The sequence below is a fragment of the Oncorhynchus masou genome, chromosome 30, assembly GCF_036934945.1.
Source record: "Oncorhynchus masou masou isolate Uvic2021 chromosome 30, UVic_Omas_1.1, whole genome shotgun sequence".
Classification (NCBI taxonomy): Eukaryota; Metazoa; Chordata; class Actinopteri; order Salmoniformes; family Salmonidae; genus Oncorhynchus; species Oncorhynchus masou.
In genome coordinates this window covers 13,310,201-13,333,712 of record NC_088241.1, presented here as the reverse complement: position 1 = coordinate 13,333,712, position 23,512 = coordinate 13,310,201, and the positions used below count along the sequence as shown (strand labels likewise).

The 23,512-nt window shown below is 42.6% G+C and overlaps 2 protein-coding genes across 4 annotated transcripts; one reads left to right on the top strand and one right to left on the bottom strand.

The window, feature by feature from the left end:
- Window positions 1-122: 122 nt before the first annotated feature.
- Window positions 123-5,590, top strand: LOC135523083 (actin-binding Rho-activating protein-like). Of its 3 annotated transcripts, none has more exons than XM_064949810.1 (2): window positions 123-318; window positions 4,113-5,590. In XM_064949810.1, the coding sequence occupies exon 2, from the start codon at window positions 4,177-4,179 to the stop codon at window positions 4,672-4,674; it is 498 nt and encodes a 165-aa protein (XP_064805882.1). In that variant the 5' UTR covers window positions 123-318; window positions 4,113-4,176; the 3' UTR covers window positions 4,675-5,590. The 3 variants fall into 3 exon arrangements, with proteins under 3 accessions (XP_064805882.1, XP_064805883.1, XP_064805884.1); XM_064949811.1 differs by having other exon boundaries at window positions 123-322; XM_064949812.1 differs by lacking the exon at window positions 123-318 and adding an exon at window positions 3,822-3,908.
- Window positions 5,591-17,996: 12,406 nt separating this feature from the next.
- Window positions 17,997-21,394, bottom strand: LOC135523082 (nuclear receptor coactivator 7-like). The gene is given in 7 exon segments (XM_064949809.1): window positions 17,997-19,332; window positions 19,493-19,566; window positions 19,802-19,897; window positions 20,034-20,074; window positions 20,077-20,185; window positions 20,557-20,703; window positions 21,189-21,394. Coding segments are annotated over 7 exon segments (672 nt in total). The 5' UTR covers window positions 21,258-21,394; the 3' UTR covers window positions 17,997-19,196.
- Window positions 21,395-23,512: the final 2,118 nt, after the last annotated feature.

Sequence of the window (23,512 nt, the reverse complement as noted above, 5' to 3'; positions counted from 1 at the left end):
CGTGACACCTCCTCAACGATTGGATCAAAATTTAGCCGCCTGCATCATCACCACATTGTCATTGGCTACTTTGGATGCCTATCAGTGTTTTTCACTGTTCCAATGTAAAGTTCCATAGCATGGATACAATGTTGCTAACAGACACACGTTCCTCAGGCTACATCAGTGTTCGTGACAAGAAGTGTTAAGGTACCAAAAATCAAATATCAGGACCAATGTCAGCTATTCATAACGGGTCGACACGGACAGAAGAAGAAAATCTCGGAATAATCAATACATCGACTTTGACATTGTAGCAGTGACACTTGTCAATTTACCGTATGTATGTCACTTTCAGTTTACAGATGTGTGCTCACTTTGCATTCCTATATTTCTTGTAATGTGAAATTAATTTGTGCGAGATGAATTAATTGTTTTTCATTTATAACTCAATCTGGAACAGGGTATCATGTACCCTAAACATTTGAGGGGGCACAAAGTATGTGAGGATGGCAGTGGGTGGTCACCTTCCAGAAGTTGGCGAATTTAGCAGCTTTTTCCTGCAATCTAGAGCCACAATCATTATGCTTCATTCTATGTAAAAAAAAAAAAATATATGTTTATTTTACTGCATATCTAAGCATACCTCTAGAGCTCTCTGTATCCTCCTGACTGGTGTTTTGTTTTTTTAAAGAAACTAAATATATATATCTGCAGGTCTACTAAAATCTAGGTAAAAGATTCAAAGGAATGTGAGTCTTATTCAGTACATTTAGTAATTGCTAGCTTTTCTATAGACTACCAACCTTGCCAGCAGGCATGCCAGCTAAGATAGATAGACAAGCTAGCTACTCATAACTTGATTGATAGCCTGAAATTGGTAGCTAGTTATGAGGTTGGGTGATTGGGAACCTATCTGGACTAGCTAAACCCAACTTCATAAAATTGCTCGGTGGCTAGTAGTATTACAGAGAAAAACAACATATTTGACAAAAAAGTGTATAATATATATATATACACTCAGCAAAAGTATATATGCAACATGCAACCATTACAAAGATTTTACTGAGTTACTAGTCACAGATATCTTAATAATACATGTAGGGGCGTGGATCAGAAAACCAGTCAGTATCTGGTGTGACCACAATTTCCCTCATGCAGCGCAATACATCTCCTTTGCACAGAGTTGATCAGGCATATTGTGGCCTGTGGAATGTTGTCCCACTCCTCTTCAATGGCTGTGCGAAGTTGCTGGATATTAGCGGGAACTAGAACACTCTGTCGTACACATCAATACAGAGCATCCCAAACATGCTCAGTGGGTGATATGTCTGGTGAGTATGCAGGCAATGGAAGAACTGGGACATTTTCAGCTTCCAGAAATTGTGTACAGATCCTTGCGTCATAGAGCTGTGCATTATCATGCTGAAACATGAAGTGATGGCGGTGGATGAATGGCACTATGGGCCTCAGGATCTCGTCACGGTATCTCTGCATTCAAATTGCCACCAATAAAATGCAATTGTGTTTGTTGTCCATAGCTTATGCCTGCCCATACCATAACCCTACCGCCACCATGAGGCACTCTGTTCAAAATGTTGACATCAGCAACCTGCTCGCCCCCACAACACCATACACGCTGTCTGCCATCTGAAATGTACAGTAGAAACCGGGATTCATCCATGAAGAGCACACTTCTCCAGTGGCCATCGAAGGTGAGCATTTTCCCACTGAAGTCGGTTACGACACCGAACTGCAGTCAAGTCAAGACCCTGGTGAGGATGACGAGAACCCAGATGAGCTTCCCTGAGACGGTTTCTGACAGTTTGTGCAGAAATCCATCAGTTGTGAAAACCCACAGTTTCATCAGCTGTCTGGGTGGCTGGTCTCAGACGATCCCGCAGGTGAAGAAGTCGGATGTGCAGGTCCTTGGCTTGCGTGGTTACACATCTGCGGTTGTGAGGCTGGTTGGACGTACTGCCAAATTCTTTAAAACAATGTTGGAGGTGGCTTATGGTAGAGAAATTAACATTCAATTATCCGGCAACAGCTCTGGTGGACATTCCTGCAGTCAGCATGCCAATTGCATGCTCCCTCAAAACTTGACACATCTGTGGCATTCTGTTCTGTGACAGAACTGCATATTTTAGAGTGGCCTTTTATTGTCCCCAGCACAAGGTGCCCCTGTGTAATGATTATGCTGTTTTATCAGCTTCTTGATATGCCACACCAGTCAGGTGGATGGATTATCTTGGCAAAAGAGAAATTCTCACTAAGAGGTACAGTACCACTCAAAAGTTTGGACATGCCTACTCAAAGGGGTTTTCAAATTATTTTACTATTTTCTACATTGTAAAATAATAGTGAACACATCAAATCTATGAAATAACACATATGGAATCATGTAGTAACCAAAAAAGGGTCAAACAAATCAAAATATATTTTGTATTTGAGTTTCTTCAAAGTAGCCACCCTTTGCCTTGATGACAGCTCTGCACACTCTTGGCATTCTCTCAACCAACTTCACCTGTAATGCTTTTCCAACAGTCTTGAAGGAGTTCCCACATATGTTGAGCACTTGTTGGCTGCTTTTCCTTCACTCTGCTGTCCAACTCATCCCAAACCATCTCAATTGGGTTGAGGTTGGGTGATTGTGTAGGCAAGGGCATCTGATGCAGCACTCCATCACTCTGCTTCTTGGTCAAATAGCCCTTACACAGGCTGGAGTGTATGTTGGGTCATTGTCTTGTTGAAAAACAAATGATAGTCCCACTAAGCTCAAACCTGATGGAATGGTGTATCCCTGCAGAATGCTGTGGTAGCCATGCTGGTTAAGTGTGACTTGAATTTTAAATAAATCACTGACAAACCACCATCACACCTCCTCCTCCATGCTTGACGGTGGGAACTACACTCTGCGTCTCACAGACACAGCGGTTGGAACCAAAAATCTCTAATTTGGACTCATCAGACCAAAGGACAGATTTCCACCAGTCTAATGTCCATTGCTCGTATTTCCTGGCCCAAGCAAGTCTCTTCTTCAAATTGGTATCCTTTAGTAGTGGTTTCTTTGCAGCAATTCGACCATGAAGGCCTTATTCACACAGTCTCCTCTGAACAGTAAATGTTGAGATGTGTCTGTTACTTGAACTCAGTGAAGCATTTATTTAGGCTGTAATTTCTGAGGCTGGTAACTCTAATGAATTTATCCTCTGCAGCAGAGGTAACTCTGGGTCTTCCTTTCCTGTGGCGGTCTTCATGAGAGCCAGGTTCATTATAGCTCTTGATGGTTTTTACGACTGCATTTGTATAATCTTTCTAATGTTCTGGGTTGACTGACCTTCATGTCTTAAAGTAATGATTGTTGTTTCTCTTTGCTTATTTGAGCTGTTCTTACCATAATATGGTCTTTTACCAAATATGGCTATCTTCTGTATACCACCCCTACCTTGTCACAACACATCTGATTGGCTCAAACACACTAAGAAGGAAAGATATTCCACAAATTAACTTTTAACAAGGCACACCTGTTAAATGAAATGCATTCCAGGTGACCTCATGAAGCTGGTTGAGAGAAGTGTGTGTGCAAAGCTGTCATCAAGGCAAAGGGTGGCTACTTTGAAGAATCTCAAATATAACATATATTTTGATTTGTTTAACACTTTTTGGGGTTACTACATTCCATGTGTTATTTCATAGCTTTGATGTCTTCACTATTATTCTACAATGTAGAACATTTTAAAGTAAGGAAAACCCGTGAAATGAGTAGGTGTATCTAAACTTTTGACTGGTACTGTATATATATATATATATATATATATATATATATTTTTTTTTTACAGGACAAATTGAGGGGGCACGTGCCCATGTGCCTCCTATGGGTATGATACCTCTGATCTGGAAGAACTCTCACCTTCATCAGAGCATTAGTAAGATGATGACCTGTTATTATAAACTATATTAGTTATAATAAAGTTATCATAACTTTATTCAGGGTGTAATTAAGTATTTAAATAGGCTATTTGTGATGAGTACTTTGTCTCCGTAAATTAGAAATAGGCATAGGCTACCATACACAGACATGTAATTGTGCTCTCAACAGTTGTTCATTAAAACTTTTATTACACCCACAGAAAATGAACTATGCCTAAAAGTGGACAGATCACTTAATATGTACAAGACATCTGAGACACCACCATGGAGAACAATGATGACAGGACAGTGTGTGTGACATCAGTGAAAGGGTTAAAGGACAACTGGCAGAGATGGTCCAACGAGCACCAGGAGTACCAGAAAGACAACCCCTTCAGTAACGACCGGGGGGCTATGGTGAGTGCGACTGCCCAGCAGCAGAGGCTCCAGCGGGACCAGGATGGCTACGGGAGGCCCCTGGAGGGCTCCTTGACAGAGCAGAGGGGCCAGGATGCCCACATCCACATTAGCCGGGAGGTGGAGGAGCTCTGCCAGGTGATCAGGGACATAGGGGAAAGCTGTGGGGACGGAGGTAGGGAGGAGAGACCTATGGTGACGGTGGAGTTTGGGAAGCTGTTTGAGCACTATGTGAACATCTCCAACAAGGTGGTGGGGATCCTGCTGAGGGCCAGAAAACAAGGCCTGGTCAGCTTTGAAGGGGAGATGCTGTGGCAGGGGCAGGATGACAGGGTCCTCATCACACTGCTACAGTCACCAGGATGAGATGACAGGGTCGTCTCTATGCTGCTTCAGTGACCAGGTTGATGCAGCTGACGGACAAGGCGGTAGCCAAGGCCCTGTCCAGAAACATCCCCTAGCCCTTAGGCACTCATGTACAGTAGTTGTGAAAGGATTGACTAGGTCTAAGCAATATGATAAATTACATTAGGTAGCAAGGTGCAGCTACAACACCTATCAATTCTTTCAGATTTACACCTGCAGCTAGTAGGGGTAGTTGTTTCTGGACAGGCCCCAAGAGAACCAACCTGTGGCAGCAGTGACATGCAATATGGTGCTGTAGGATGAACCTGAGCCTATTGGCCTGAATGGACCTTGCGTTGCATTCCCAGTTACACAGCTACACTGTAATCTACATAGCGTTTACAATGTTCCTTAGCAACCTTTGTAATTAGACACAGAGGAAAGGTGTACTTTTTAGGGCACAAATACAACACACTGACACTGTAGGCTTATGTTAGAAATGCTGGAAGGAGGCTATGAAACTGGATACATGGTTGACAATGTAGCAAAATGTACCACCATTTTATTTACATTCAGTAGAAATAGCACATCACTTTTTGGGCCACTGGAATTTGTGGAATTCACACTGTACTAAATTCACATTGTTCAATTTAACAAGGGTTGTTTGAGGAATGCTTTTGTAGCTACTTGCACTCATAACACAATATGATGAAATATACTCTAACACTTTACTCATTTGAAAAATAATTATTTTGTCACCAACTAATATACTTTATTACACACACACACACACACACACACACACACACACACACGTGTTCATGTTTACAAAGGAAAGCACTGATGTTTTTCAATAAAGTCTTCCAACAGATCACCAAAAATGACTGTTAATTCATGATAAATTGCATTAGAATGATAGGTAACACTTTATACTTTTTATAAGGCATTAGAAAAGGGTCATAAACATTTATATCAAGTCATAAAGCCTTATAACTGCATACTTTACATTAAGTGTTACTGAATGATGTTTCCCACTAATGAGAGACCAGGAAGGAAATCTAATACCCTAGTGGAGGCAGCAATGCATAATTTATTTAACCTAACCATGAACAACCATTTACATAAATACATGTTGAGATTTTTTTACAGCGACACGTCAACCAATAAATACAAACACATGATGCAGCAGCATACAACTAAACATACATTACATAACCAAAAGGTTGCTAGATCGAATCCCCGAGCTGACAAGATAAAAATCTGTCGTTCTGCCCCTGAACAATGCAATTAACCCACTGTTCCTAGACTGTCATTGTAAGTAAGAATTTGTTCTTAACTGACTTGCCTAGTTAAGTAAATCAAATATATATACATTTAATAATTTACTTTGTTGAGTGTTCCATCGGGCTGCAGTGCATAACAAAATTAAGAATCACTCTCCAACATTCCTAATAAAATAACACAGTTAATGTAGAGTATTGTGTTAAATGAATGTGTGACTCAAGAAACAATTGTTTGTGGATGACTGAGCTCCTATTATGCATCTTGATGAATTAGTAATGTAGGTATTATTCAGTGAATATATTAAACCGCCACACTCCAGCGTACACTTCCATTTTACTCTTTGATCATATATGATTGATTACCATTCATGCAAAACAGTTGCTTTTCTGACCACTTGACTGAGGCTGAAAAGAGTTGATACTGCTCATTATGTTTCTCTGCTTTTAGTTATTTTACGTCATAATACAAGATCCTGTTGACAGTGACTGCATCGCGAATGGCACACTATTCATTGAACTACTTCTGAGCCCAGATGGGAAAAGGGTGCCATTTGGGATGCCGGCCAGTGGCACAATGCACATGCATTACTCATCTTTATCGAAGGTATCCTGCAATGACACTTACAGTATGTTTCCCAGTCCCAATACATCCCATTCACTTACCATTCTCAGGTCTCCTGGTTATGATCACTTAAGAATGTCTTACTAATCGTTCTTTACATTAATACTGGAGCCTATGCACACACATGTACACTGATCAAAAAAACAAGGGGAACACTTAAACAACACAATGTAACTCCAAGTCAATCACACTTCTGTGAAATCAAACTGTCCACTTAGGAAGCAACACTGATTGACAATACAATTCACATGCTGTTGTGCAAATGGAATAGACAACAGGTGGAAATTATAGGCAATTAGCAAGACACCCCCAATAAAGGAGTGGTTCTTCTCAGTTCCTATGCTTCCTGGCTGATGTTGTGGTCACTTTTGAATGCTGGCGGTGCTTTCACTCTAGTGGTAGCATGAGACGGTCTACAACCCACACAAGTGGCTCAGATAGTGCAGCTCATCCAGGATGGAACATCAATGCGAGCTGTGGCAAGAAGGTTTGCTGTGTCTGTCAGCGTACTGTCCAGAGCATGGAGGCGCTACCAGGAGACAGGCCAGTACATCAGGAGACGTGGAGGAGGCCGTAGGAGGGCAACAACCCAGCAGCAGGACCGCTACCTCTGCCTGTGTGCAAGGAGGAGCACTGCCAGAGCCCTGCAAAATGACCCCCAGCAGGCCACAAATGTGCATGTGTCTGCTTAAATGGTCAGAAACAGACTCCATGAGGGTGGTATAAGGGCCCAATGTCCACAGGTGGGGGTTGTGCTTACAGCCCAACACCGTGCAGGACGTTTGGTATTTGCCAGAGAACACCAAGATTGGCAAATTCACCACTGGCGCCCTGTGCTCTTCACAGATGAAAGCAGGTTCACACTGAGCACGTGACAGACGTGACAGAGACTAGAGACGCTGTGGAGAACATTCTGCTGCCTGCAACATCCTCCAGCATGACCGGTTTGGCGGTGGGTCAGTCATGGTGTGGGGTGGCATTTCTTTGGGGGGCCGCACAGCCCTCCATGTGCTCGCCAGAGGTAGCCTGACTGCCATTAGGTACCGAGATGAGATCCTCAGACCCCTTGTGAGACCATATGCTGGTGCGGTTGGCCCTGGGTTCCTCCTAATGCAAGACAATGCTAGACCTCATGTGGCTGGAGTGTGTCAGCAGTTCCTGCAAGAGGAAGGCATTGATGCTATGGACTGGCCCGCCTGTTCCCCAGACCTGAATCCAATTGAGCACATCTGGGACATCATGTCTCGCTCCATCCACCACAACGCCACGTTGCACCACAGACTGTCCAGGAGTTGGCTGATCAGGAGCATGCCCAGGAGTTGTAAGTCATACAGGCACGTGGAGGCCACACACACTACTGAGCCTAATTTTGACTTGTTTTAAGGACATTACATTAAAGTTGGATCAGCCTGTAGTGTGGTTTTCCACTTTCATTTTGAGTGTGACTCCAAATCCAGACCTCCATGGGTTGATAAATTTGATTTCCATTGATAATTCTTGTGTGATTTTGTTGTCAGCACATTCAACTATCTAAAGAAAAAAGTATTTAATAAGAATATTTCATTCATTCAGATCTAGGATGTGTTATTTTAGTGTTCCCTTTATTTTTTTGAGCAGTGTATATTTGTATCACTTTTGATATCTTTCTTTACCAAGGGAAAAATGATCCCAAAATCATTCCAGTCATTACTATTTCATATACTGTGGTAAAAAATAAAGCGTAACTATTGGTAATTTTCACAAAAGTCTTTAAAATTAGAAGGAAGAAATATTTGGCTTAATTTCTGATTTGGCTGTTCAGCTTGATATGAGAATTAAAAACCTCAGTTGAGTTGATTTGTACCATCATCACTAGTCTCACTGTAACCTGCTGTCACGCCCTGGTCTATATTTATTATGTTTATCTTCATTTATTGGGTCAGGCCAGGGTGTGACATGGGTTTATTTGTGGTGTGTTTTGTCTTGGGGTTGTGTGGGGTGTATAGCATAGTCTATGGCTGCCTGAGGCGGTTCTCAATCAGAGTCAGGTGATTATCGTTGTCTCTGATTGGGAACCATATTTAGGTTGCCATATTCTTTGAGTATTTCGTGGGTGTTTGTTCCTGTCTCTGTGTCTTCACCAGATTGGACTGTTTAGGTTTTCACGTTTCCGTTTGTTGTTTTTGTATTGTTCGTGTTTTTTCGTTCTTCAATAAATATGTCTAAAAAGTACCACGCTGCATTTTGGTCCGCTCCTCCTTCAACAGAAGAAAGCCGTTACAGAAACACCCACCACAACAGGACCAAGCGGCGTGGTAACAGGCAGCAGGTGCAGCGAAAGGAGGAATGGACATGGGAGGATGAATTGTTTGGAGAAGGACCCTGGGATCAGCCTGGAGAATATCGCCGTCCCAAAGAAGAACTGGAGGCAACGAGAGCTGAGAGGCGCTGGTATGAAGAGGCAGCACGGCGACGCGGTTGGAAGCCCGAGAGTCAGCCCCAAATATTTCTTGGAAGGGGGCTCACAGGGAGTATGGCTACGCCAGGTAGGAGACCTGCGCAAACTTCCTGTGCTTACCGGGGGGCTAAGGAGACCGGGCAGGCACCGTGTTATGCTGTGAAGCGCACGGTGTCTCCAGTGCGGGTGCATAGCCCGGTGCGTTCTATTCCAGCTCCGCGTATTGGCCTGGCTAGATTGAGCGTCGAGCCAAATGCCATGAAGCCGGCTCTACGCATCTGGTCTCCAGTGCGTCTCCTTGGGCCAGCTTACATGGCACCAGCCTTACGCTCGGTGTCCCCGGTTCGCCTGCATAGTACAGTGCGGGCTATTCCACCTTGCCGCACTGGCAGAGCGACCGGGAGTATTCAACCAGGTAAGGTTGGGCAGGCTCGGTGTTCAAGAGCTCCAGTGCGCCTGCACGGTCCGGTCTACCCAGTACCACCTCCACACCCCAGCCCTCCGGTGGCAGCTCCCCGCACCAGGCTTCCTGTGCGTGTCCTCGGCCCAGTACCACCAGTGCCAGCACCACGCATCAGGCCTACAGTGCGCCTCGCCTCTCCAGCGCTACCGGAGCCTCCTGCCTGTTCAGCGCTGCCGGAGCCTTTCTCCTCTCCTGCGCTGCCGGAGTCTCTCGCCTGTTCAGCGCTGCCCGAGCCTTTCTCCTCTCCTGTGCTGCCGGAGTCTCCCGCCTGTTCAGCGCAGCCAGAGCCTTCGTCCTCTACAGCGCTGCTGGAGTCTCCCGCCTGTTTAGCGCAGCCCGAGCTGTCAGTCTGCATGGAGCAGTCAGAGCTGTCAGTCTACATGGAGCAGCCAGAGCTGTCAGTCTGCATGGAGCTGTCAGTCTGCAAGGAGCTGTCTGTCTGCAAGGAGCTGTCTGTCTGCAAGGAGCTGTCAGTCTGCAAGGAGCTATCAGTCTGCAAGGAGCTGTCAGTCTGCAAGGAGCTGCCAGTCTGCATGGAACTACCAGTCTGCGAGGAGCAGCCAGAGCTGCCAATCTGCATGGAGCAGCCAGAGCCGCCAGTCAGCATGGAGCAGCCAGAGCCGCCAGTCAGCATGGAGCAGCCAGAGCCGCCAGTCAGCGTGAAGCAGCCAGAGCTGCCAGTCAGCGTGGAGCAGCCAGAGCCATCAGTCTACCAGGATCCGCCAGTCAGCCAGACTCTTCCAGATCTGCCAGTCAGCCAGACTCTTCCAGATCTGCCAGTCAACCAGACTCTTCCAGATCTGCCAGTCAACCAGACTCTTCCAGATCTGCTAGTCAACCAGACTCTTCCAGATCTGCCAGTCAACCAGAATCTTCCAGATCTGCCAGTCATCCAGACTCTTCCAGATCTGCCAGTCAACCAGACTCTTCCAGATCTGCCAGTCAGCCAGGATCTGCCAGAACTGCCAGCCAGCCAGGATCTGCCGGATTCAACTACCTTGCTGAGCTTTCTCTCAGTCCCGAGCTGCCCCTCAGTCCCGAGCTGCCTCTGTCCCGAGCTGCCCCTCTGTCCCGAGCTGCCCCTCAGTCCCGAGCTGCCCCTCAGTCCCGAGCTGACCCTCAGCCCAGTGGGGTTCCGGGTGAGGACGACTAGGCCATGGTCGGCGGCAAGGGTGGACTATCCTAGGACGCGAGGAAGGGGGACTAAGACATTGATAGAGTGGGGTCCCGCGCCGGAGCCGGAGCCGCCACCATGGACAGACGCCCACCCGGACCCTCCCTATTGTTTTGATGTGCGTCCGGGAGTCTGCACCTTAGGGGGGGGTTCTGTCACGCCCTGGTCTATATTTATTATGTTTATCTTCATTTATTGGGTCAGGCCAGGGTGTGACATGGGTTTATTTGTGGTGTGTTTCGTCTTGGGGTTGTGTGGGGTGTATAGCATAGTCTATGGCTGCCTGAGGCGGTTCTCAATCAGAGTCAGGTGATTATCGTTGTCTCTGATTGGGAACCATATTTAGGTTGCCATATTCTTTGAGTATTTCGTGGGTGTTTGTTCCTGTCTCTGTGTCTTCACCAGATGGGACTGTTTAGGTTTTCACGTTTCCATTTGTTGTTTTTGTATTGTTCGTGTTTTTTCGTTCTTCAATAAATATGTCTAAAGTACCACGCTGCATTTTGGTCCGCTCCTCCTTCAACAGAAGAAAGCCGTTACACCTGCTAGGGAGTATAGTACACTCACACAGAGAACCACGGAGGGAGACCAGACCAGTCCTGACCTGCTCACTTCACTACTAGTAAGGTAACCCCGTTTCTCACTGGACCAGCCCAGACTGCAACCCACCACTCAGTTGGTCTCTCCCTTAAGAGTTCAGCTGTTGAATCAACTGGTCCGCCTGAAGTAGACAAACACACATAGTACAATAATAAATCAATTACAATGCATGGCTTCTTCATGGCTTTTTGATGTCTGAATTTCCAGTCCATTGTCACGCTCATGTAGTGTATCTAAAGGTAGAAAAACAAAGGCTCTTGCATGAGGTGAGACCAACCTGATGGGAATAGACTGATATGGGTGAGTGTCCCTGACATAGTGTATAGATGGCCATCCTTTAACCTGGGAAGACCCATATACACACCAAAGGCAGACACAGGTAAAAATAGGTTTCTTAGTCCGGTGTATTTGGGTCTTTAGTCATCTTACTTCATCCCAACAGATTTCCCCAGTACAGTAGTCTCCACATGGAGTTAATCGACCATGAAAGCTGGCAGTGATAATGCAGTGAGAGATTAGTGTTGGCTGACTGGCTCTTAACAGATGACAACAACACAACAGCCAGAGTGAAATAAAAGAGCTGCTGCAACAGGAACAATGGAGCTGTTCATCATCTGCCAATCTAGACTGTCTAACTACATGTATATGTTTAAAAAAGCACTCTTTCCCAAACACAATGCTAACAAGCTACTCCGACAAGTCTAAATGAGTGGAGTTGATGTGTTGGTGTCCATGTGCTGTCAAGGCAGCAAGGCAAGGGAAATTGTTGTTCTATCCCGACTGTGGTATAGTACGAACACTGAACTCAATAGGTGGATAATATTACCACAGAACAGACAATGTGGGGGGAATAGTGAAACATTTATCACACAAATTCTGACAGCTACTGTATTACAATGGCCAATTGAAAGAGACTTACCATGACAAACCAATAGGAGTTGGGTCTGTAGAAGAGGCGGGACACGAAGCCCATTTGACTGGCAGGTGCCAACACATGGTGATGCGGGTGAGAGACAGAACAGAATGGGGGCCAGTGGAAGCCAAACTTGTAGACAGAAGCAGGCAATGTTTCTTTTCATTTTGTCTCTGCATGATCTGCTGTGACAACAGCAGCATGTTCAAAATGCTAAATTCTACAGACTACTGAATGTGATTTGCTGTTGTATTTAATTGTATTAAGCCAAACCAATTAAATATGCATGCATAGCAAACATTTAGCCTATACAATTGGAGTCACTTGTTAATAAAAGTGCCGGGACGATACCAGTATTGCAACACTCATCAGTATCGTGGCAAATAAATAAAAACGCAACATGGATTTAACTTATTTTGAAAAACAGCGCTAATGTTGGAAAGATATCATTATGTTGTCATCTAGTCACATTTGTTCATTTTTCAGGCTCAATCACACAATACTTTGCATACAGCAGGTTTTTAAAGAACCGAAGAGTTGTCTGCTTGTATTTAATTTTTTTTTGCCATGGAAAACACAATACTGGTATAGTCACAGCCCTAATAACATCTGAAGATTGAAAAACGCTCCTTCATTTGAATCGTGTGACATTAACTGGAGAGAATGTTGTGGTCACACCTAACATCGCTGAGGTCTAAGACATTGTTCTTCTGAAGGATCTCCATCCCTATCTCTACCATCTTCTCTACTGATCACAGACACAGCAGGATAATCAGTTAAAACACACACACACACTGTCACACCCTGACCTTAGTATTCTTTGTTTTCCTTGTTATTTTGGTTAGGTCAGGGTGTGACATGGGTGATGTATGTGTTTTTGTCTTGTCTAGCGTTTTTTTGTATGTTTATAGGGCTGTTTCCCTTCTCGGTATATTGTATGTCTATGGTTGCCTAGATTGGTTCTCAATTAGAGGCAGCTGTCTATCGTTGTCTCTGATTGGGAACCATATTTTGGCAGCCATATTCTGTGGGTACTTGGTGGGTGATTGTTTCCGTGTCTGTGTTTGTTTCACCACACGGCACTGTTTCGGTTTTTCACGGTTAGTTTATTGTTTTATACGGTTTCGGTTTTTCATTCAAATCTACTATGGACACTTACCACGCTGCATTTTGGTCCGATCCCTGCTACTACACCTCCTCTTCAGATGAAGAGGAGGAAATCAGCCGTGACACACACTCTAGAGGTCGACCGATTATGATTTTTCAAAACCGATAACGATTATTGGAGGACCAAAAAAAGCCGATACCGAGTAATCAGACAATTTATTTTTTCTTTCATTTATTTGTAATAATGACAATTACAACAATACTGAATGAACACTTATTTTAACTTATAAGTTAAAACATAAAAACATCAATAAAATCAATTTAGCCTCAAATAAATAATGAAAAATGTTCAATTTGGTTTAAATAATGCAAAAACAAAGTGTTGGAGAATAAAGTAAAAGTGCAATATGTGCCATGTAAAAAAAAAAGCTAACGTTTAAGTTCCTTGCTCAGAACATGAGAACATATGAAAGCTGGTGGTTCCTTTTAACATGAGTCTTCAATATTCCCAGGTAAGAAGTTATAGGTTGTAGTTACTATAGAAATTCTAGGACAACTTTGACTATTGGATGTTCTTATAGGCACTTTAGTATTGCCAGTAGAACAGTATAGCTTCGGTCCCTCTACTCGCCCCTACCTGGGCTCGAACCAGGAACACGTCGACAACAGCCACCCTCGAAGCAGCTTTACCCATCGCTAGAGCAAGGGGAACAACTACTTCAAGGTCTCAGCGAGTGACGTCTCCGATTGAAACGCTATTAGCACGCACCCCGCTAACTAGCTAGCCATTTCACATCGGTTACACCAGCCTAATCCCGGGAGTTGATAGGCTTGAAGTCATAAACAGCTCAATGCTTGAAGCAATGTGAAGAGCTGCTGGCAAACGCACGAAAGTGCTGTTTGAATGAATGCTTACGAGCCTGCTGCTGCCTACCACCGCTCAGTCAGACTGATCTTTCAAATCATAGACTTAATTATAACATAATAACACACAGAAATACAAGCCTTAGGACATTAATATGGTCGAATCCGGAAACTATCATTTTGAAAACAAGACTGTATATTCTTTCAGTGAAATACGGAACTGTTAAGTATTTTATCGAACAGGTGGCATCCATAAGTCTAAATATTCCTGTTACATTGCACAACCTTCAATGTTATGTCATTATGTAAAATTCTGGCAAATTAGGCGGCCCAAACAGTTGCATATACATTGACTCTGGTGCAATGAACGCAAGAGAAGTGACACAATTTCACCTGGTTAATATTGCCTGCTAACCTGGATTTATTTTAGCTAAATATGCAGGTTTAAAAATATATACTTCTGTGTTTTGATTTTAAGAAAGGCATTGATGTTTATGGTTAGGTACAGATGTGCAACGATTGTGTTTTTTTCGCAAGTGCACTTTTGTTAAATCATCCCCCGTTTGGCGAAGTTGGCCGTCTTTGTTAGAAAGAAATAGTCTTCACACAGTTCGCAACAAGCCAGGTCACACAGTTCGCAACGAGTCATGTTAGCAAGCAATATTAACTAAATATGCAGGTTTTAAAATATATACTTGTGTATTGATTTTAAGAAAGGCATTGATGTTCATGGTTAGGTACACATTGGAGCAATGACAGTCCTTTTTCGCGAATACACACCGCATCGATTATATGCAACGCAGGACACAATAGATAAACTAATAATATCATCAACCATGTGTAGTTAACTAGTGATTATGATTGATTGATTGTTTTTTATAAGGTAGGTTTGATGCAAGCTAGCAACTTACCTTGGCTTCTTACTGCATTCGTGTAACAGGTAGGCTCCTCGTGGAGTGCAATGTAATCAGGTGGTTAGAGCGTTGGACTAGTTAACCGTAAGGTTGCAAGATTGAATCCCAGAGCTGACAAGGTAAAAATCTGTCGATCTGGCCCTGAACAAGGCAGTTAACCCACCGTTCCTAGGCCATCATTGAAAATAAGAATGTGTTCTTAACTGACTTGCCTCGTTTAAGGTGACTAGTATGATTCAGAGAAGTGTCATAGGATTTCTCAAACATACATTTCCAAGGTGTACTTCTACAGCAACCTGTTAAGGCTCGGGACAATACTGCCCCCTTTGGATGAATTGCGTGCCCATAGTAAACTGAAAAAAAATCTGTCCAAAATTGCTAATATATGCATATAATAATTATTGGATAAAAAACACTCTAAAGCTTCTAAAACCGTTTGAATTATGTCTGTAAGTATAGCAGAACTCACAGGGCAGGCAATCTCCCAAACTAGTTTTGGCATCCAGAAAGTTGGGGCAACTTTGACGTCATCGCCCCCACCCTTCCCAACCAGCTATGGATCTGGAAACACTTTCTATGTCTTCCACGAGATGTCCTCTATCAGTAGAGTGTTTAATTGCGCAAATCCCGCGAGCTTTGACCCTTTGGCAGGCAAAATAGTGGGTGTCGCGAGAAAATACGTGCGCGTTCGAGCGCGAATTGTACACAGTCATCCATCCGTTCCAGATGGTCTGAGAATAATTGCTTTTGTCCGGTGGAATCGCCAATTGTTTTGTACGTTTATAACATCCTAAAGCTTGATTCTGCACTTAGGTTGACCAGTTTAGTCAACATATAATATGTAATTTTGAAGTTTTGATGCGCAACTGTTCGGGACCAGAAGTCATTTTGGATGCATTTCAGCTGACACGGGTAGCCTATGCTACTATAACTACACACGAACTGAAACAAAACGATGTATTGGGTAAGTATGACTCCTTCCACTACATTCTGATTGAAGACCATCAAAGATAAGGGAATATTTATGTTGTAATTTTGTATTTCTGTTGACTCCAACATAGCGGAGAAATATTGCTTACGTCTGAGCGCCGCCTCAGATTATTGAATAGTGAACGATTTCTGTAACGTTAAAAAGAAATGTGACAAAGAAGTTGCATTAAGAAGCAGTGTATCTTTCTAACTATATGTAGAACATGTATATTTAGTCAAAGTTTATGATGTGTATTGCTCTTATCTGGCATTATCTGGCGGAGCTATCTATAATTTCTCCGGACATTTTTGAGGATTTTCTGAACATGGCGTCAATGTAAATGGAGATTTATGGCTATAAATGGCATATTATTAAAAAAAAACATAAATGTACTGTGTTACATGTCCTATTACTGTCATCTGATGAAGATATTCAAAAGGTTAGTGAATATTTTTTCTTTTAATCCTGCGTTTGTGATTGCATCTTTTGTTCGACAAAATGGCTACATATCGTCTGTGTCTTTGTGGTGGTTTGACATACATATGTGCTATGTTTTCGCCATAAAACATTTTAGAAATCTGACTCGCTGGATAGATGAACAAGGTGTTTATCTTTCATTTGAGCTATTGGACTTGTTAATGTGTGGAGGTTAAATATTTCTAAGAATATTTTTGCATTCTGTGCTCCACCTTTTGAGTTGAGCGGGGGGGTGGGGGGGTGTGGTGCCCTTGGGGAACGTGTAGCGTGAACACGTTAATAAAGGTGTTAAAAAAAATATATATATATATTTTTAAATCAGCCAAATCGGTGTCCAACAATAACGATTTCCGATTGCCATTCCGACTAATCGGTTGACCTCTAACACACATCTTTAAAGTTGCATACCTAATGACACATGCTCTTTACTGAGTGGTTTACAGTTTCCAACATATATGTGGGCACAACCAGGAAATGGTGGGGCTCGCTGGTTCAACTAGGACGTCCATCACAATCAGCATTGTTTTCAGTTTGGAAGCTAACCTGCCTAAAAACTATTTTGTTGGGGGTCAATACTGTATATTGTTTCCACATAGCTATGGAGTATGTTCATAGAACAAGGGGGTTAACGGATTAGCTCAAATGACCTGTCATTAACTGTCAGTGGTCATCATTGTCGCCGTTTATCTGACAGCTAACATAGCTAGCCAACGTTAGGCTAACGTTACGTTAGCCTAGCTAGCTAGTTTATCGTTGGTGAGTCGACGGGGAAAGCAAACATTTACCCAACTTGGCAGTACGCACTAATGACCACCTGAAGGCGGAAGTGAAACACGTCCCTCACTGAATCAGTCGAGATAAAATATTTACATTTTAGTCATTTATGAACAGATATGCTTTTCTATTTTCTGCCACATCTTCAACATGTATACGTTAATGCATCGATTATATTGCATTGTTGTTTATGCCTAAATTATTTAAAGATGGGATTTTTTAAAGCCATTTTCGTGTTCTGCAGCAGCCAGACCAGGAAAAGAAAGATACAGATTAACTTGATTTCTTTTACTGGTCATAGCCTATAATTTAGTTGATCTAACTCCTCCTTACTATTTACAGTAATAAAGATGTGCTCAATTTAGGTATTTTGTATTTTATTAGGATACCCATTAGCTCTTGCGAAAGCACATTAGGCTGTATCCTATGTAGACCTCGTTTTTGAGATTGCAGGTGTCGTTTTCATTAAACAAACGTCCTTTCTTTGACAGTACAACAAGATGTAAAACAATGCTGTGACATTTTATAATTTCTTTCAAAATCAATACTTGTACAATGACTGATGTGTGACTACTGAGGTGGCCTTAGGCTACCTATTGCTAGATTAATTTCAACATACAGAAATGACTGGGCATCTAGTATGATATTTCAAACTACTGGGTTAATCTAACACATGTCATATCATTTTGTTATTATAAATCTTGCTTTTATATTGTTGTTGATGAGATGAATATTAGTATTACTATTTCAGGCAATGATGCTTATTGATCTTATAACAATCAGTCACATAATCACACAGGTTTAAAGCACATTTATGTCACCTGGAAATGCAGAATTTTAATAAGGAGCCATTAACAGTGCCAGCACTGTACAGCACACATACAGAAAAACAAACATACTTACAAACTCAACAAATACAAATAGAACAGAACAAAGCAAACAAAACAAAATACTTCCCTAGATAACATTTCTTTAAATAGTGGTTAGAACGTTGGAATCCCCTAAACAAGGCAGTTAACCCACTGTTCCTAGGCCGTCATTGAAAATAAGAACATCAAAGTAATGTGAAGAAGATGCCAAATTAAAACAATTGGTACATCTTATATCCTGTTTCGTTCTTGACATTTTTTTTCATTATTCTCTTTTACAAATGTAAGAAAACATTTAACATGGGATTTAAACCCATACCTTTAGTACAAACCATTAGACGCCACAAGTGAATGGACTTCCAGGTATTTCTAAAGGTTTTTACAGTCCTCAGTTAACCAGGCAAAACACAGATACAACCTGGGTTAATACTGGTATAATAGGTTACGCGCTGGTAAAACACAGCTAAAAACCAGCCTAAAAGTCACGAGACCAGGTTTTACACAGGACAAACCCAGGGGAGAATGACTGCCCCCTCTCATTCAAGGCCAACCACAGTACTGCAGGCATTATTTGCAGAACACAGGATCCCCATTATAGTGAATGGGAAGATGGCAATCTTTGTGTAAATAAAATAATAACAAACAAAAAAATAATGCTACTGATAATTGCTTCTATTATACCATATGTATGTAATGGCAGCGTGCCTTACCCCAATCTGCCTTCAACGTGAAAAACTCAATGAGAGGGGGCAGCACTGAGCTATTCTGCAGCGTCACATCCTGGAGTAGCTCAAACTAAGCATGTTATGCCTACGTAAATCTCCCACATGAGACACCATCTTGACGGACTTCCTTGGCTTCAAATGCACTATTGAGTTTTCACATAGGAATGACTGGTGTCACATGATCAATGGCTTTGTCCGTTCATATATGAATTAAGCTCACTGTACTCTAACAGCTTGAGCACAGGCTAAACCTCACTGGACACAAGTAAAGCCATGTTGTAAACCATAGATAGACATGGCTCTGGCTTTTTTCTCTCTTTTCCGCTTCTGATTCTCTGTGTCTCGCTCTGTTTACTGTACAGTCCAGACCTCCAGGTCCTGCACTGTGAAGTCTTGCTGGGTGGACAGGGGCTGGTTGTTGAAGGTGTGACAGGAGTAGCTGGCACCGTGGTACAGATCAGCATCCAGCCAAAGGCCAAAAAGCCCCCTAGAGGTCAACAAGAGAAACATATATCAGACCAGAGCCAAGGGATGTGGTTTAGCCTATCTGATCTGTAGACATCAATGGGTTTGTGGAAGCTAACTAGATTTACTTTTAGATTAGGTATTTAGGTATTAGGTATTTTAGGAAAATTCTGAACACTTACCCTCCTCCACCAATCTGTAGAGAGTCCATATGGCCCCTGATGAAGTACGAGTTCTCACCACTCCACCTGTAGGCCTGTGTGAAGAGAGAGGTGTCAGACTAACTCAGGGGAAAGTCAGGGGAAAGATACTGTGATGTTGACCACAGCCTATTAACTACAACGACAGGGGCTGTATCTATATATATATGTATCTGATACCCTATTCCCTATAGTACAAAGGTAAGCTCTGGTCAAACGTAGAAGTGGACTATATAGTGAATAGGATGCCATTTTGGACAAAGCCGTGCACACAACAGCATGCAGTGTTACCTTGAATGCAGGGTCGAAACTGTAGACAAAAGTCTCTCCTGTTCCGTAGCAACAGTCACTCACTCTGAAGGGATGGGAGGAGAAGGCACCAAACACCTGAGAGAGAGGAAAACAAACCTATTAGCATTTTACTGGGATCGTATGACCCATTCATAATGTAATAACAATGTACATGGATGTAATAGTACGTTAAATGTCAATCAAATAGAACAGTACGTTGTTGAGATGTCACCTTTTTTTCCATGTCTTTGATGACCAGAAGCACAGGACTGTGATGTGGGCCATTTGCCTGTACAGAGTCTTCAGGCTGGTGCCATGAATGGCTGTACTGTAGACCAGGTTCCATGGATACCCCTGTGTCCTTGCTGGCATGTGATTGGCTAGCTGGGGTTTCAGAAACAGAGGATGAGATTGATGATGAGAAAATGTCCCATTAAATTCACATGTCAAAGCTGTGTAGTGTTGAGATGAGTATGTGCACTTTATTTGCCCGGAACTCAGTATAAATTGAAGAACCCCAAAAAAAGTCCCATATTTAGCTTTGAACATATCAAATAAACCAAAGCAATACGTTCCTCCCATGAGCTGGCTGTGTAGCTTATATAGTGCTGGGAGATGATTGCTTTACTTTTCCTTTACTTCATTAGGTTTATTTGATAAGTACAAAGCACCTTCATCAACATTTCTGTAAACGTGCCAGGATTGACTGTATTAGCTACATTGTTTCGTTTTGGTGTAGGTTAACAGTAACTCACACTCTCGATGTGGTGGTCATTAAGGAGCTGGCTGTGGTTTCGGAGAACAGGAAGTAAGTCCTCAGGTTCCTCGTCCTCAGAGCGGTTACCCTCCTCTGAGCTGCACACGCTCCGTCGACGCTTCACTGCATCCCTCCCTGTGATGATCTGCAGGGAAATAACTATTTAAGGGGAAAGTTCATGCAAATTACAAAATGACACATTGATTATGTCCCCGATATTATAATTTTCCACATTCATGTTCAAATTATCTTAAAGTAACTTTATTAAGATACACAATCAATTTCAGATACTTGAAGATGATTTGGACATGAAACCACAACTCTGTTCAAACACACTCTCTTTTTCTCTCTGCTGTTAGTTTCTTAACCACACTGATATTGTAAAACATAAGGCTGAGTGATTAACTGACAAGCGCAAACACACATAAAACATGAAACCACCCACAATCAGTACTAGTGAGGGAGGGTGGGTGATAAGACTAAATACAATCATTTCTTTCCAAGAAATTACCATTTTTGCAGACCACCCAAAAACGACTCTTCAATCAACAAAAAAGGCATACAAACTAGTACATTATCTCACGCTAAACATTACAATTCATGAATATCTGAGTATAGTTAGCAACCCACCTCTACATATGGCTCCAGGAATTTGTTTGCAAAGTAAAGCACCTTGATGTTCTCCTGCATTGGTCTCATGTCTACTAATATTCCTCTTAGTCTAACACAACTCACGTATACTAATAATGTAACATTAGCCTTAGTATATGATACTGTATGTACCACAGGCACAGGCAAGAGTGTGAACTGATAACCTGTACCCAACCATCAAATGCTCTCTCTTACTTCATTCAAGTTTCATCCCCCTAAATATCATTGGCTGATAGCAACCCTGCTTATGGTAACGTCAATGGCCACCTCCGTTTTGTGGTTCAGGTTAATTTCTCGAAAAACAGGATGTCGTTTTCAGTTAACTGAATTATGGGAAGTATGCCCAAATATGGGATGTCCACCAAGTATGTAAAGATTGCACTAACAGCAGTGGGCAAACAAGTAGCCTGGGTTCTAGTCTGTCTGCTAACCTTCCACTCCTTGTACTCCTGGGTTCTAGTCTGTCTGCTAACCTTCCACTCCTTGTACTCCATGCCATATGCCAAACATGTTTAGCATTATGAGAAGTGGCAAGGAGTGGAATGTTAGGAGAAGAAGACTGGTACCCAGGCTAACACATCTGTGCGTTGCAGTGACAATAGTTCATAGATATTTCATCACAACAAACCTAGTCTGGAAAAATAAATGTCAAATTTAAAAAAGTTTCAAACTTGCTTAAATCTATTATTTCATACTTGTATAATTTTTCTAATCCATTCTTTATAATGATAAACTGCTCTCATTGTACTAGAGATAGAGATCCTTGAGAGATAGAAATCCTTGAGTCAGAACTCACCTCCCAGTTTTTGGAGGCAGGGGCAGCTGGGTCGAGGAATAACTTGTCAATCACAGCCAGCTTGTCTTTCTCCACTACCAGATAGTGGGGATTCTTGTGGTGTCTCATGTTGTTGTCCTTGGTGTAGAAGTGGTCAACCCTGAGGAGGCAATCACAATACCAGTCAAAAGCTTGGTATTGGTACACCTACTCATTCAAGGGTTTTTCCTATTTTTCCTCCATCAATATATTGTTTATGTACTTTATATTATGTAATACATGTTTCACTAAAAGCCCACACACTCTTCTACAATATTATTGAAATGCAATCTAATCTAACAACCACAAGCCAGAAATCTTTAAACAAGTCTAAAGTTAACCAATTTCTGCATGGAAAAACAAGTCTTTCAGCTACTTTTCAGAAATAACACTTACAGGAAAAAGTTAATTAAGGGTCCAAATACATGACTACACACCATTGTAATGCCACTATCGGATCATGCATAGCCTTCACTTGTGGCTCACCACCCACATGCATTCTTGCACACACAAGACCTGAAGTCTCATGCAGAAGAGGCTGGAGCTGACATAGGCCTAGCTATTCCCCCGAACAAGAAAATCCCCATAAGCTGCAACATCAAAATCCCTCCCATTGCTCTAGCAAAGAAAGGGCAATATTTGTCTTTACAAACCCGTATTTCTCCAAATCAAGCGTCCAGGTTTGGTATCCAAAGTAAGTATTGTGACTTACTCTTCAATGCTGTAATTGGATCCCATGCTGAATAGTAGCCGGGGTAGAAAGGTGGTTCAGGGGGTGGAAAAGGAGGTGAAGAAGAGAGGATGATGTGGTGAAGATGAGAGCGGATGGTCTGGAGGCTCAGAGCTTTAACAGCATGTCCACCCCATCTCAGCCATCAGGCATCTTATACTCCAGCGTTGCCTTAGATAAGCCCCTTTCACCATAAAACCCTTTCTTAAGGTCCTTCAAGGCTGCCTGGCATGGTGGATTTCATAATGGCGTTAGATAGCCTCTGTGACACATCTTGACTTGCTACAGTATGCCTCCCTGGGCTGAATCTGGGTCAGAAAATGACCGTGTCGCAGAGACGCTAATTTCCAAACAGATAAAGGTCTGGTTGACGGACACTGTCTATCTCTGTCTCTTTTCTTGATAATTTTGTTTTATTGTAATCTGCACTCTATTGTGTGAAACACAGCCAGTCCCAATTGACTCCCTACCACTTCACTTTGGCCCTTACCCTTCAAGGTGTGCATATCTGTGAGATGGAAGCTCCTCCACTACAGTGCGTATATCTATCCAGACCCTGTACAGTCTTCAAATCTCCAAGAGTTAGTGTCAAGAGGAAGGGGTAAGGAGCAAATTGGAAACTCTGTCTAAAAGAAAGCCAGGGGTCACAGAGGAGGCCAAGAGGTTACACAAGAGTAGCCAACCGTAAGATGGAAGAAATCCATATCAGACTGTGTGGGGGCTGATTATACAGACACACATGGAGGGTCGATGGTGTTG

Coding starts and splice junctions, on each gene's coding strand:
- LOC135523083 (XM_064949810.1), top strand. CDS start 4,177: ATGGAGAACAATGATGACAGGACAGTGTGTGTGACATCAGTGAAAGGG.